General features: G+C 37.5%; 1 protein-coding gene across 1 annotated transcript in view; it reads left to right on the top strand.

Moving 5' to 3' along the window:
- The window catches only part of TRIML2 (tripartite motif family-like 2), a 10,857-nt gene extending 3,093 nt beyond the window's left edge, over positions 1–7,764 (top strand). The window contains exons 3-6 of the mRNA XM_008586658.1: positions 755–895; positions 2,514–2,536; positions 2,706–2,806; positions 7,089–7,764. Coding sequence (XP_008584880.1) covers positions 755–895; positions 2,514–2,536; positions 2,706–2,806; positions 7,089–7,675 — 852 coding nt within the window. The 3' untranslated portion in view covers positions 7,676–7,764. The remainder of the gene's footprint in view (positions 1–754; positions 896–2,513; positions 2,537–2,705; positions 2,807–7,088) is intronic.
- Positions 7,765–13,208: the final 5,444 nt, after the last annotated feature.

The raw sequence follows: 13,208 nt of genomic DNA, 5'->3' as shown, positions 1-13,208 counted from the left end.
CCAGATTGATGGGGTTCTTACCTGAGTTCTGCTATTTATCGGCTCCTAGTTAGCCTTGGACGTGTTGTTTAACCTCTGACTCAGTTTCTCTAGCTATAAAATGGAGATGACAACAGTCCCTAAGTCAAAACATTGTTGTGAGTGTGAGTGAGATAATCTACATTAAAGCTCACTAAATAGTATAAAGCAACCAATATTAAACCAATAAGTATTAGGTATTATTACTGTTATAAATTTATTGATGCGAAAAGATCCGATACAACCTATATCCATCAATGAGAGACGCAAATCGTGCTGCATACATAATACAAAATGCTTTTCAGCATCTAAAAAGAATACCATGGCTTTGTGTGTATGAATAAAGAATGCTCTCCGAGAAAAAAGCAAGCTGTCAGATTAATTAATTAATTACACAATTTAATTTTAATTAAATTATAAAATTTAATTAATTTTAATTTAATGAAGGAAATGGGAATCTTTCTGAGCAAAACACCATAGCAAAATGTAATGTTTCAGGTAAACGTTAATTTGAGTACGTAGGCTACATGCATACACTTCCACCTCAACTTAAACTTAGTAGGTGTCAAAGAGTCAAGTTTTCTAATTTGAGGTGTCCTACCTGACAGAAGGATATCATGGCCTTACTTAATTTCTGGGGTGGCAAGAAGAAAAGCATGTTTCTAAAGACATGGTTGAATTAGCAAACAAGAGAAGTTACCAGTTGTTGAACAGTAATGACAGTATGCTTCGGCAGAGACTGAGCGATTTGGAGAGACAGAACATGAATAAACTGAAGGAGAGTGCAGTCAGGGTTTCTGAACAGATTGGCAGCCTCCAAAGGATCACTGCAGAGCTTGAGAAGAAGTGTGGGCAACCTGCCTCCACACTGCTCCAGGTAAGACTCTGGGAAAAACAAACAAACAAAAAAAACCTTCATTACAATATTTGAGAATTGAGAAGGGGACAGTACTCATTAGGGGTCACTTCTAGAACACAATATCCAGTGGTCTTCAACCATACATGAAGTCTATGCAGCTGTTTTCCAGTTGCCAAAAGCATTATGAATTGTCATAAAATCTTGAGATGAGTTCTCACCTTAAAATTATCAACAGGAAGTTGGAACTGAGATGTGCCTCAATAGAGTAAATAATTGGTTATTCAAAAATTAAGGTATCCATACCATGGGATAGCCTGCAAACATAAAAAAGAATGAAACAGATCTATAGGCACTGAAATAGTACCCTCAAGGTAGCTCATTAAGCTGGCTGGTTAGCTTAGTTGGTTAGAGCACAGCCTTATAGCACCAAGGTCACAGGTTCAGATCCCTGTACCAGCAGAAGAAAAAAAAAAAAGGTATCTCATTAAGTAAAAAAAGAAAAATGCAGAACTTCTTTTTGTTTGGTTTTTAGAGAATAAGTATATATATACTTATATAACACACACACACACACGTGTTGTTAACATTCAGACTTTCTCTGGCAAAAGAAACACATTGTAATTAGTGATAACTTTGGGAAATAAAGGTGAGGTTTATTTGTATATTGTTTGCTATAGTCTGAATGTTTATGTCACCCCAGAGCATATATGTCGAAATCCTCACTTCCAAGGTGATGCTATTTAGAACCCTTATTGGCAAAGATTTAGAACCCTTATTTAGAGGTGGAGCCTTTGGGAGGTGACTGGGTCCTGGAGGCGGAGCTGCCATGAATGGCCTTATAAAGAGGCTTGAGAAACACCCCACACCCTTTCTACCAAGTGAGGTTAGAGTGGGGTGAAGACTATCTGAGGGAGTAGGCCCTCACAAGATACCAAATCTGCCAGTGCCTTGATCTTGAAATTCCCAGCCTTTGGAACTATGAGAAATAAATTTCCACTGTGTATAGCTTTCAGTGTATGGTATTTTGTTACAGCAGTCTGAGCAGACTAAGTATAGTTTATTTTAATTTTGTACAGTAACATGGCATTACCTTTTCAGAAAGTAAGTTATTATCTTTTTAAGACTGTCCATAGCCCTCTTCCAGGTACATATTTGCAATGTTAGTACATGCATTTTAAAAACCTGCAGCAAACCCTTAGGAAACAGTTCAGTTCTAGATCCAAACCTTGTTCCAGAGAGTGCAAGCATGTGTGACCCAATTATGCTCAGTTTCTAACCTGGCTCCAACTACCTCTCCCAGCCTAGGGGACCCCTTCATCTGTTCAATTCTTGCCACCCCCAGCATAGAAAGTGAACAGATGGGTACCATTTGAAGGATGAGTGTTTTGAATAAGATGGCTCAGATGAGGTATAAAAAAAATTTTTCCTTAGGAATATAACAAAATGATTTCCAGAGTTTTTTGGCTTTTCTTACTCCATGTTAGAATTTGATATCTGAAAATTAACACCATGTGGGTGAAGAAATTACATGGAAATTGAGTTCATTATGCCAAGAGAGGATATCTTCATGGACGTAGCTCACAAAGGACTTGGCTCAAATACCCAGTAGTAACTGTGTTTCTTTTTCTCCCCTCAGAATGCAAGACATTCTTTGGAAAGGTAAGTTTTTATTTTGGAAACGGGTCAGAATCAAAGTCTGATGTGTTGAGCACACAGGATGCTGAGATTGGGATAGGGAGGTCACATCTGCTGACAGAATTTGATGAGATCCACTAGATGGAGGGGCCTATGGTCTGTGCAGATAACTGAGACTGTCTTTTCTTTGCAGGAGTGAGTCACTACTGCTTGAGTGTCTAGAACCCGCTCAGATCATGGACCTGAGTTTATGTCAAATAAAAGGAATGAGCAAAATGCTAAGAAAGTTCCAAAGTAAGTTGGCACATACCCATGATTACAGGGCACTTTATTTTTATATTTAAGAATCAAGTGACCATCCCACCATAAATAAAATTAAATTCCAATAGTTGAAAGATTTTAAAAAATTTGAGATCTTAATATATACATGTTAGAAGCTATCAAGAAGATAACTGCATGCTTTTATGTTGAAAGCTTTTCCTATCCAAATTCTTTACTAGTTTCCCAAATCCTGGAACATAACTGCTGGCCAATTACATTACTTAAAAATTTAAAAGTTCTTGGGGGAAAATTCAATCTGAGGAACAAAGGACATATTTCCTGTCCCTATAGTTCTGTCTTTTCCAGAATATCCCTTCAATGGAATCATACAGTATGTGGCCTTTTGAGTCTGGCTTCTTTCAATTAGCCTAATGCAGTTGAGATACATTTAAGTTGTTACATGTACTGGTAGTTTGTTCCTTTTTTATTGTTGATGGTATTTTGTTGTATAAATATACCATAATTTATTTATCCTTTTGCAATTCCATGTACACTTGGGTTGTTTCCAGCTTTGTGCTGTAAATACTTGCATACAGATTTTTGCGTGGACAGGGCTTCATATCTCTTGGTTGACTGTCTAGGAGTGGGTTGGCCAAGCTTGTTTTCCAAGCTGCCTATGGCATTTTGCATTTCCACCAGTCATGTGTAAGGGATTCAGTTATTGTATATCTTGGCATTGTCAATTTGTTTTATTAGATCCAACCTAATAGATGTGTTAGTAGTATCTCATTTTTATTTAATTTGTATTTCCTGAATAACTAACAATGTTGAGCATATTTTCATGTTTTTATTTACCCTCTGTATCTCTGCTTTGGTGAAGAGTATTACATACCTTTTCCCATTATTTTAATTGGGTTGTATGTTTTTCTACAATTTTGCAATTTCTTTACATATTATGTTTAGCAGTCATTTATTAGATACATGCTTTGCAGATATTCTCTCAGTCTGGCTTATATTCTCATTTTCCAAACAGTGTCTTTTAAGGAATAGAAATTTTAAATTCTAAAGTTCAGTTTATCCATTTTTTCTTTTATGTTTTTTGCTTTTTGTGTCCTATTTAAGAAATCTTTGCCTGCCTCAACAGAGATTTTCTTCTGTAAGTTTTATAGTTTTAGGTTTTATATTTTGGTCTATGATTCATATACAGTTAATATTTGTATATGGTTTAATAAATGTAAAACCCTCTCCTCCCTCCCCCCCACCTTTTTTGTGGGGGAAGGGCATGTGGATATCCAATTATTCCAGTTGAAAAAACTATCTTTTGTTGAAAAAACTATCCTTTCTCTATTAAATTTACTTGGCATCTTTGTTGCAAATCAATTGACTTATATGGCCAGGTCTATTTTTAGACTCTAATAGGCCTATTGATTAATCAAGCCCATGTGGTATTTTGCCAGTACCACATGGGCTTGATTGATAACTCTATAGGAAGTCTTGAAAACAGGTACTGTAAGTTTTCTAAATTTATTTTTTTCAAAATAGTTTTGACTATAGATTCTTCTCTTTTCCAGATAAATTTTAAAGTCAGCTTGTTAGCTTCTTCAAAATAACACTGCTGGGGTTCGATTGGTATTATGTTGAATTTATAGATCAGTTAGGGAAAAATTGACATCTTGACAATTTTAAATCTTCTTGTCCAGGAACACAGTGTGTCTCCATTTATTTAGGTCTTTGATTTCTCTCATCAGTGTTTTGTAGTTTTCAACACACAAATATTATATGAATTTTATGAGATTGATCCCTAAGTATTTTATGTTTTTTGGTGCTTTTGTAAATAGTATTTTTAAATATAATTTTCTAATTGAAATTGTATTCATTTCTCAGTTATTACTAGTATCTAGAAATGGAATTGATTTATGTATATTGACATTTGTATCCTTCAACTATACTACACTAATTCATCGATCTAGTGGATTTTTTTTAACAGATTCTTTGGAATTTTCTACAAAGACAGGCAGTCTGAGTATAGGTAGTTTTGTTACTTTCTAATCTGTAAGCTTTTTCTGTATTTTTCTTGCTTTATTGTATTGGATCAGACCCACAATATGTTGAACAGGAGTGGCGAGAGTGAACACTTGTCCTATTCTTCATCTTGGGAGGAAAGAAAGCATTAAGTCTTTCACCCTAAAATTTGATGATACTTGTCTTTCATTAAGTTGAGGAAGTTCTCCTTTGTTTCCAGTTTGCTAAAAATTTTTATCATGAATAGTTGAATTTATCAAGTGCTTTTTCTTTTGAGATGGTCGTGTTTTTTTTTTTTTTTTCTTAATTTGTTAATATGGTGAATTATAATTTTTTTCATATGTTGAACCAGCCTTGCATTCCCAGGATAAACACTTGGTAATGTTTTTTTATCTATTTTATATATTGCTATATTCAATGCGTGAACATTTTGTTAAGAATTTTTACATTTGTGTTTTCATGAGGGACATTGGTCTGTAGCTTTCTTTTCTTATAATCACCCATTGGCACCCAATCTTAATTTATATTGGTTTGATTTGTGGATAATCTGTTTGGTTCTTTTTCAAATCTCTTTAGTCTTGCTTTTTAATTTCCTATGTCCTATAGATATTAAGATTTTAATTTTTCTTCAAACATAATAAGCAAAGTTACTTTAGAGTCTTTGCCCATTAATTCTAATATCTAACGTTACTAACAACAAAACAAAGTTCCTCACACATTTATTTCTGCTAGTCTCACTCAATAGTGGTTTTCTTATTTTGTGGGTGTGTGTTTAATTATTTAGATAGTAAGCTTCTTTTTTTTCTCAGATATTATTTTTAGAAATTCTTTGAGGCCAGGAGTGAAGGTGTACATTTTTCCAGAGAGAATTTGCATTTGTTTCTGAGTCTTCTGGAGATACTAAGAGTCTGGGACAACATGAAATTTAAAATTCAAGACATGGCTTTTGAGAGCTCCCTAATAACAATGTGAATTAGACTGTGGGTCTAGAGATTTAAGTTAATGTAACTTACTGGAATTAAGTAGTAAAACTTACAGAATCTGCTGCTAGGTTGGATGTTGGAGAAAGTAAAAAATAAACTACTCCAGGTTTATGCTCAAACAACTCTAAAGCAATAAGGGTGCTATTAACTGAGAAGCAGAGACTGAAGAGGGACAAGGTTGGACTTTCATTTTGGATGTAGTGCGTTTGAAATTCCTTTGTTTTCTCCATTTGGTATTTGGTAGTTTGTTTATGGAATGAGTCATAAATATATAGAAGGTGTTCAAACCTGAGGCTAGGTGAGGTTACCCAGGGGGAGAGAATGCAAGTAGCAAAAAGAAGGAAGTCCCAGGACTAAGCCCTGAAAAGTTACAATAATTAGAGGTTGAGCAAAAAGAGGTGAGAGATGGAGCAGAGACGTGAAGAGGCATCTTCATTCAAGTATGAGGAGTCACATTGAGCTTTTTTTGTTCTCAGCTTGATTTTTTTGGAGGACTGTCACAGGTTTTCTGACCTCTGCTAATATATTCTCTTTTGATTTACTTAATAATATCAAGGGCCTGCTGTCAGTAATTTCTAGTTATCTCCATCGTACTCTGGGTATATTTAAGATGGGTAGCATAAGTCACAGGGAAGAGCCATGAGTCATCTTCTCTGTTAGCAGACTCCAATGCTCCTGGCTGTGACAGGCTTGTAAAAGATCTTGAGGGAACTAGAGTTGGGGTCCCAGGTGATATCTGGGTGGGACCGGTTACCAGGACAATTTTACAGCCTCTGGGTTGAAGTACAGTCGGCCCTCTGTATCCATGGTTTCCGCACACCAATCGCAGGTTGAAAATATTTGAGGAAAAAAATTGCTCCTGAACAGCTGAAGACTTTTTTTCTTTTCGTTGTTCCCTAAATACCTCAGTATCACACCTATTTATGTACTGTTTATATTGTATTAGGTATTATAAGAAATCTAGAGATGACTTAAAGTAAGCTGGGATGTATATGTACTTAGATTATATGCAAAGACTATGACATCGTTTACAATTTGAGAATCCACTGTTTTCAGTATCCACACGGGTCCTGGAACCAATGCCCCATGGACACCAAGGGACCACTGTACTTCTAAACCTCTCCTCAGCCCGTTAGTCTTTGTTTTGTCCTGCCTCATCAGGTAGATTGTGGACTCTCCTCATTTGCCTGTCCTGTATCTGTGACTAACACTTGTGCCAGCCTCTTGGGAAGCTCCTGCATGTTAAAATCAAGTCTCTGGCATTTGTACTAATGAACCCCCAGGCTGATTAAACTTCTCTCTCCCTATAGGAAATATAACTTTGGATCCTGAAACAGCTCATCCCTGCCTGGTCTTATCTGAGGACCTGAGAACTGTGAGACTTGGAAATATCCCGCAGGATGTGCCTGGCCACCCAGGCAGATATGACTTCAGTGCCACTGTGTTGGGTGTGGAAAGCTTTGCCTCAGGAAGGCACTACTGGGAGGTAGATGTGGGAAAGGCAAGAAAGTGGCAATTGGGCATATACCAAGGCTCTGCAAACAGAAAAGGCCCCACGCCAGACGCTTCTGGAGATAAAGTCTTACTCACGGGATCTGTGATGGGGAAGGACTGTACCTTTTGGGTCTTTCCACCTTTAAAAAGGGTCTCCCTGAAAGAGCAAATGCACAAAGTTGGAGTTTTCCTAGACTGTGAGTATGGGCACATATCATTCTACAATGTGACGGAGAGATGCCTCATTTATAATTTCTCTCATCTCACCTTCCAAGGAGCTCTCAGTCCTATATTTTCTCTTTGTATCCCAAATGGAGACATAAGTTCAGACTCTCTCACTGTCTCCTCCCCTCATGTTCTTTCTTGTAAAGTTTCTGTTAGCCCTGAATCTTCCTTTGTGTGAAATCCTAGACCACAAGAGACCAGAAAGTTAAGAAATCCAATAAAAGACTTCTATGACTTAGAACCGAGTTTTATACCCCATAGCCTTTGCCTTCATATAACTTTCAGCCTTGTAACACCAAGGTCACGGGTTCAGATACCCAGACCAGTCAGCTGCCCCCCTCCTCCCCCCCAAAAATATCATATAACTTTCAGCACCTATTTAGAGGAAGAGGTTGCATTTAAGCAGAAGCATGAATGAGAATAACTGAAAGACCCTACACTAATGAGAACAACAAATGCATATGCATCCTAGGATTGGGAAATTAAGCAAGAAACATAGTCTGGGGTCTAAACATATATCTGAAAGCATTTGCAGAACTAGATGTAATCAGGAATGAAAGCAGGACTTCACATTTGAGTGTATCATCATCACGCCCTGAGTAATGGAGGCATCGTCTTTCTGATTCTATTACTGACATTGAGGCATCCTGTTACTAAACGTGAATATCAAGACTTCCCAAGATTTATCATTTTAAATAAAGAAAACCAACTTAATGTCCCTGGGTGTTTTATCTGGGTAGGGAGGAGGAGTAGTGGAAAATGTGAATATTTTAAAGTTATTTTTTCATGCATTCTTTTCTACTTCTGTTTCAGACAAGAAAAATTAGATTTCTTAAAAGAAGCCTGATAATCCTTTGAAACACATAAATAATATTGTAATGAGGTCTTATATTTTCTTTTTTCTCTATTTGGTGATCCACGGACAAATGTTCTATCTGACATACTTGCTCAGGGGTGGTTCCATAATGCTGAGAAGAAGAAAAGAAAATATTTACATAGGGACTTTCATGTGAAAAGTTTAATGTACTTATCTCCCTTAATATTTTTAACAACCTGTAATATAGGTATGTATTAATCTTATTACTCATGTGGAAACTGATACTCAGAGAATTAATTTTCTTAAATTCACATAACTGTTAAGTATCTAGTAAATAATGATAAGAAATTAAATCTAGATCACCATACCTAAAAGCAAGCGCTCTGCTTTGCCTCCTAATGCAATAAGCACGACTAGGTAGGACAGTGGTCTGATTTTATTCAGATTTCCTAAAAATGCAAGCCAATTTCTACATGAAGTGAAAGTAGTACTTTTTTTTTTTTGTGGCTGGCCAGTAAGGGGATCCAACCCTTGACCTGACGTTAACAGCACCATGCTCTTCTGAGTGAGCTACCGGGCCAGCCCCAGAAGCATGTTACTGACATTTCCATCCGTGGTGTGCTCCAGCGCATGGTGGAGGCCCATCTTCAGGACTGGCAGAGGAGGAGGGAGCAAAAGCAAATATAAGAATTGCTTCTGTTGGACTCATGGGGGTCTGGGAAATGGTGGAGTTTTACAGAGCTATCTTTTGGGAACTGATTTTTAATTGGCTATTTGGAATCCTCAGAATTTTCTTTTAAAACATGTGGGTAAGTTTTTTGGGTTTTTTGGTAGAGATGTAAGCTTTGGAAAAAGTCCATGTGTTTCTTCACACTGAATCCCAAGAAGGTTTGGGGGAAAGTGGCCTTGATCTGAGAAGTGGGAATTAGGTTAGGTCAGTGAGTTAGAGGTGAGATAATTATTTGAAACATTGAGATTAAGAATCCAGAGCAGAAGCGGTTGATTAGAGCGTGGTGTTATAACACCAAGGTCAAGGATTTGGATCCCCTTACTGGCCACCCTTGGGCGGGGGAGGGGGAAACAACAACAAAGCAACAAAACAAAACGAACCCCTTCCCAGTTTCCTGAGGAAAAGATAATGATGATTCATTAACCGTGAAAATGTGAGAGGGTTTAGGAATAAGTGTCTATGATTAATGTTTAAAATCCAATGTATGCAGGTCTTCATGACTATTTATTGAAAATTGTAGGCTAAAAAAATATTCTGGATCAAACATTTACATTGCCATACAACCCACAACAATAAAAATTGTTTGTAGTAATCTGGACCATATGATAAGCCACACCAATGGTTCTTTGTGGGGGCAACTTTGCCCCCACCCCCAAGGAGAACATTTGACAATGTCTGGAGACAATTTTTGGTTGTCACAACACCAAAACAGTGGTGTTACTGGAATCTAGTCACTAAAGACCAGTGATGCTGCTGTATATTCTACAATGTACAGCACACCTCAACAGAAAGGATTATCTGGCTCAAAATATAAGTAGTGCTGAGGCTGAGAAACCCTGATCTAGACCAACAGTTATTAGAAAAAGTGGGGATAGCAAACTTTGAAAACTCAAATCATTATACAGAATGTCATACCATTATCTGCACCCTTTCTTTAAAGTGCAGGAATTCCAAATGCACCTATCTTGTGAGAGCTTTACAAATTATTAACAACCAATTATCTTAGGATAGTGAATTCAAGATCAAGGGAAAATTAATATCATACTTATGAATAGCATACTAATTAATTAACTACCTAGTAGATCTATACTTTTTTTTTTTTTTTTAACATTCTACTTTAATGCTAATGGGTCAAATATGTCCCCTAAAAGGGCATGTATTGGAAACTTAATCTCCATTGTAACACTGTTAAGAGGGTGGAAAATCCAATTATGGTCTTTGAAACTGGGGCCTTTAAGAAGTGATTAGATTGTAAGAAAGAGGTAACAGGTCCTTAACAATCCTCATGAATTTGTTTTTGGCTTCAGCAACATGGGGTATCACATTGTAAGATGGCAGAAGCGGAGAGAGACCCACATGCTCTCCTTTTAAAGCCTTTAGAACCATGCCCATGACCACCATTCTTAACCCATTCATTAGGGCATGGGCCTCAGAATCTAATCACCTCTTCAAGGTGCCACCTTTCTATTACCATAATAGGATTTCCCATCTTCATTAGTTATAATGCGGATTAAGCATCAGTAAATAAAACCTGGGGGACACAATTCAATCCATATTATTTCTCCATTGGCCCTCAACATTTATGTCCTTATGGGTACGTACATTCATTCCATCCCCAAAGTCTTAACTTGTTTCAACTCAAAAGTCTGAAGTTCAAAGTCAGTGAAATCAAAACGAGTTATCTACTTCCAAGATATAATGGCAGGACAAGCATAGGGTATGTATTCCTGTTCAAAAAGGGAGAAATAGGCCAAAAGAAAGTGGTAACAGGTTCTTAACAAGTCCGAAACCCAGGAGGGCAGGCGTTAAACATCTGGTGAATCATGCCGTCCTCTGTGTGCTGGTGTGGTGGGCTTTGCTAGCCGTACTGTACCTCTCGAAACTAACTCTGCTGCTGTAATGCAAAGGCAACCCAGGGCAATACTTATATGAATGGGTGTGGCTGTGTTCCAATAAAATTTTATTTACAAAAACAAGGGCCAGCATCTGCCAAGCCCTGCTATAAATTATTCCTTCCCCCTGTTCAATATTCAAACTGTCCCTCAGGGCCTTCTAAAATTGACTTTCCAAAAGCTTATTTATCTCCCTTTGCAAACACTCTCAACCCTACATCTTCCATTCACGAAAAGTAGGGGCTGAAATGTGCTCTGGTGTGTTTGTTGGTTTATGCTATCCACCTCTGCATTCAGTACAACCTGCTTTCTGTTCCCATTTTTCTACCTACAGGTCTTAATGGCTTCCATATTGCTAAAGGCAGTTGGTTTTATTCTGTTTTCTTATTGCTCAAACTCTCAGCAGTAGTCAATGCTATTAATCCTTCCTCAAGAAATTCTCATTCTTAGAGTTGCTGGATTGTACAAATATGAGACACCAACTCACCCTGTACAGACTTAAAATCTAGGTGTGGGGCAAAAAGATAGTCCATAGACAATTCCAATGTTTGCAGTTGGAATTTGGCATAAAGTATTTACGATTTGAATTATCTGTCCATCCGTTGTGACCCAGCGGTGCCCAGTGCATATCTCCACTCTAGCAAGTTTCACTTTGTCCTGAAATGGGATTGCTTTTCTGTCTCCCCCACTAGATCCTGTGTTTCCTGAGGGCAGAAGCAGTGCCATCCTTTCAATTTCCTGGCATTCTATAGCTCATTGTTGGAGGCCATAAATGTTTAAATAAAAGAATGTATCAAAAGAAAATTCTGTCTTGACCTAATCACCCATTGTCCTCATCTCCCTGCTATTGTGGCTGCTGCTGCTTTCCTTTTAGACTTGTAAATGCGTAATGTAAATACTTCATGCCCACAGCTCAAGCTATTGCCTCACAAGTGATTCCTACATTTATATTTCTAACCCATGTGTCTAACGGGTGAAAACTGGTTCATGAGAAGTTAAAAAAAAAAAAAAAAATCTTAGCTACAACGTTGGCTCATGCCCTCCAAAAGGGCTCTGTACATAAATAACATGGTATATCTGTGGTAGCGAAATTTCATGGGGAAGGGGTGATTAGGGAAAAAGTCTAAAAATTCTCCTTAAGAAACAATAAATGTTTGTGGTGACGGACATGCTAATCAGCCTGATTTGATCACAGTGTGTGCATGTATCGACACATTACTCTGTACCCCGTTATTACATGTCAATTCAAAAATACAAACAATGACATGAAAAAAGTCTTGCTATAAAGGGCAATAATGATAAAAAGGTTGAGAAACATTGCTCTAACCCCAGGGTGTTCCTTCAAGCTTCCTACATGTATAAGTAACTTTTGATACCTCTTAAGCACCCCCAAAAAGTCCCTCAAAATTACATCTTTTCTGCTAAACCGATTGTCATCCTTTGTTCCCCAGAAATGTTACTTTCCAACATGGTCACAGAGTTGTCTCCTTTCTTCTGTCTTCAGTACCATGGTCTAGACCACGTCTGCATTACCACTTTCCGGGTTTCTCTATTTCTCTCTCGACACTTGTAGGATTCTGCACTCCCACCAGCGTGAGCTTTTTCAGTTAGGAATTATGAAGTCACCACCCTGATAAAACTCTTCAGAGGCTTCTCCCTGCTCTTAGAATAAAGGCAAAACCCCTTTCTGAGGCCCTGCATGATCTGACCCCTGCCTATCTCTCCAGCCTCATCTTACATCAAATTTCTCCCACCTGTGCAACTGAACTGTTAGCTATAAACCAAACTTAGAAACCAAAAGAATCAGCACTTCCTTTCAATGTCTCACAAGGATTATTATACATTCTCTAAGAGAACGTGCCTGTGTTTGACTTTACAACTTGATGAGAGCCCAGACACTGTAAAGTTGCAAGTTAACTTGTAGAACTGATAGAAAAGATAATCTCACAGGTTTTGGTTTTATCGCCCTGTAGGATATTAACCAGTTTTGTATCCTAAGCAATCTTTAACATTTTTCTGTATCTCTGGTGATCTATATAAAACTGCTTCTCATGTCTCTTGGAACGAACTTTACTATCTGACTAGTTCCCTAATTAATCATTGAGTCGAATAAAATCTTTAGCATAGGTTCATCTATATTTGTATGAGGCTCATGTTTTTAAGTCTTTGAGAATAAGACTTTGGCACAGCCTCCTGACCTGAATCAGTGATTGCCCAAAGAAACCTTCCAGCCACGAGAGCTTTGTATATCCACGTTCCTGTACTTCAGTCA

This window comes from Galeopterus variegatus, unplaced genomic scaffold (assembly GCF_000696425.1).
Source record: "Galeopterus variegatus unplaced genomic scaffold, G_variegatus-3.0.2 Scaffold4069, whole genome shotgun sequence".
NCBI lineage: Eukaryota > Metazoa > Chordata > Mammalia > Dermoptera > Cynocephalidae > Galeopterus > Galeopterus variegatus.
This window is presented reverse-complemented; position numbering and strand designations above follow the sequence as displayed.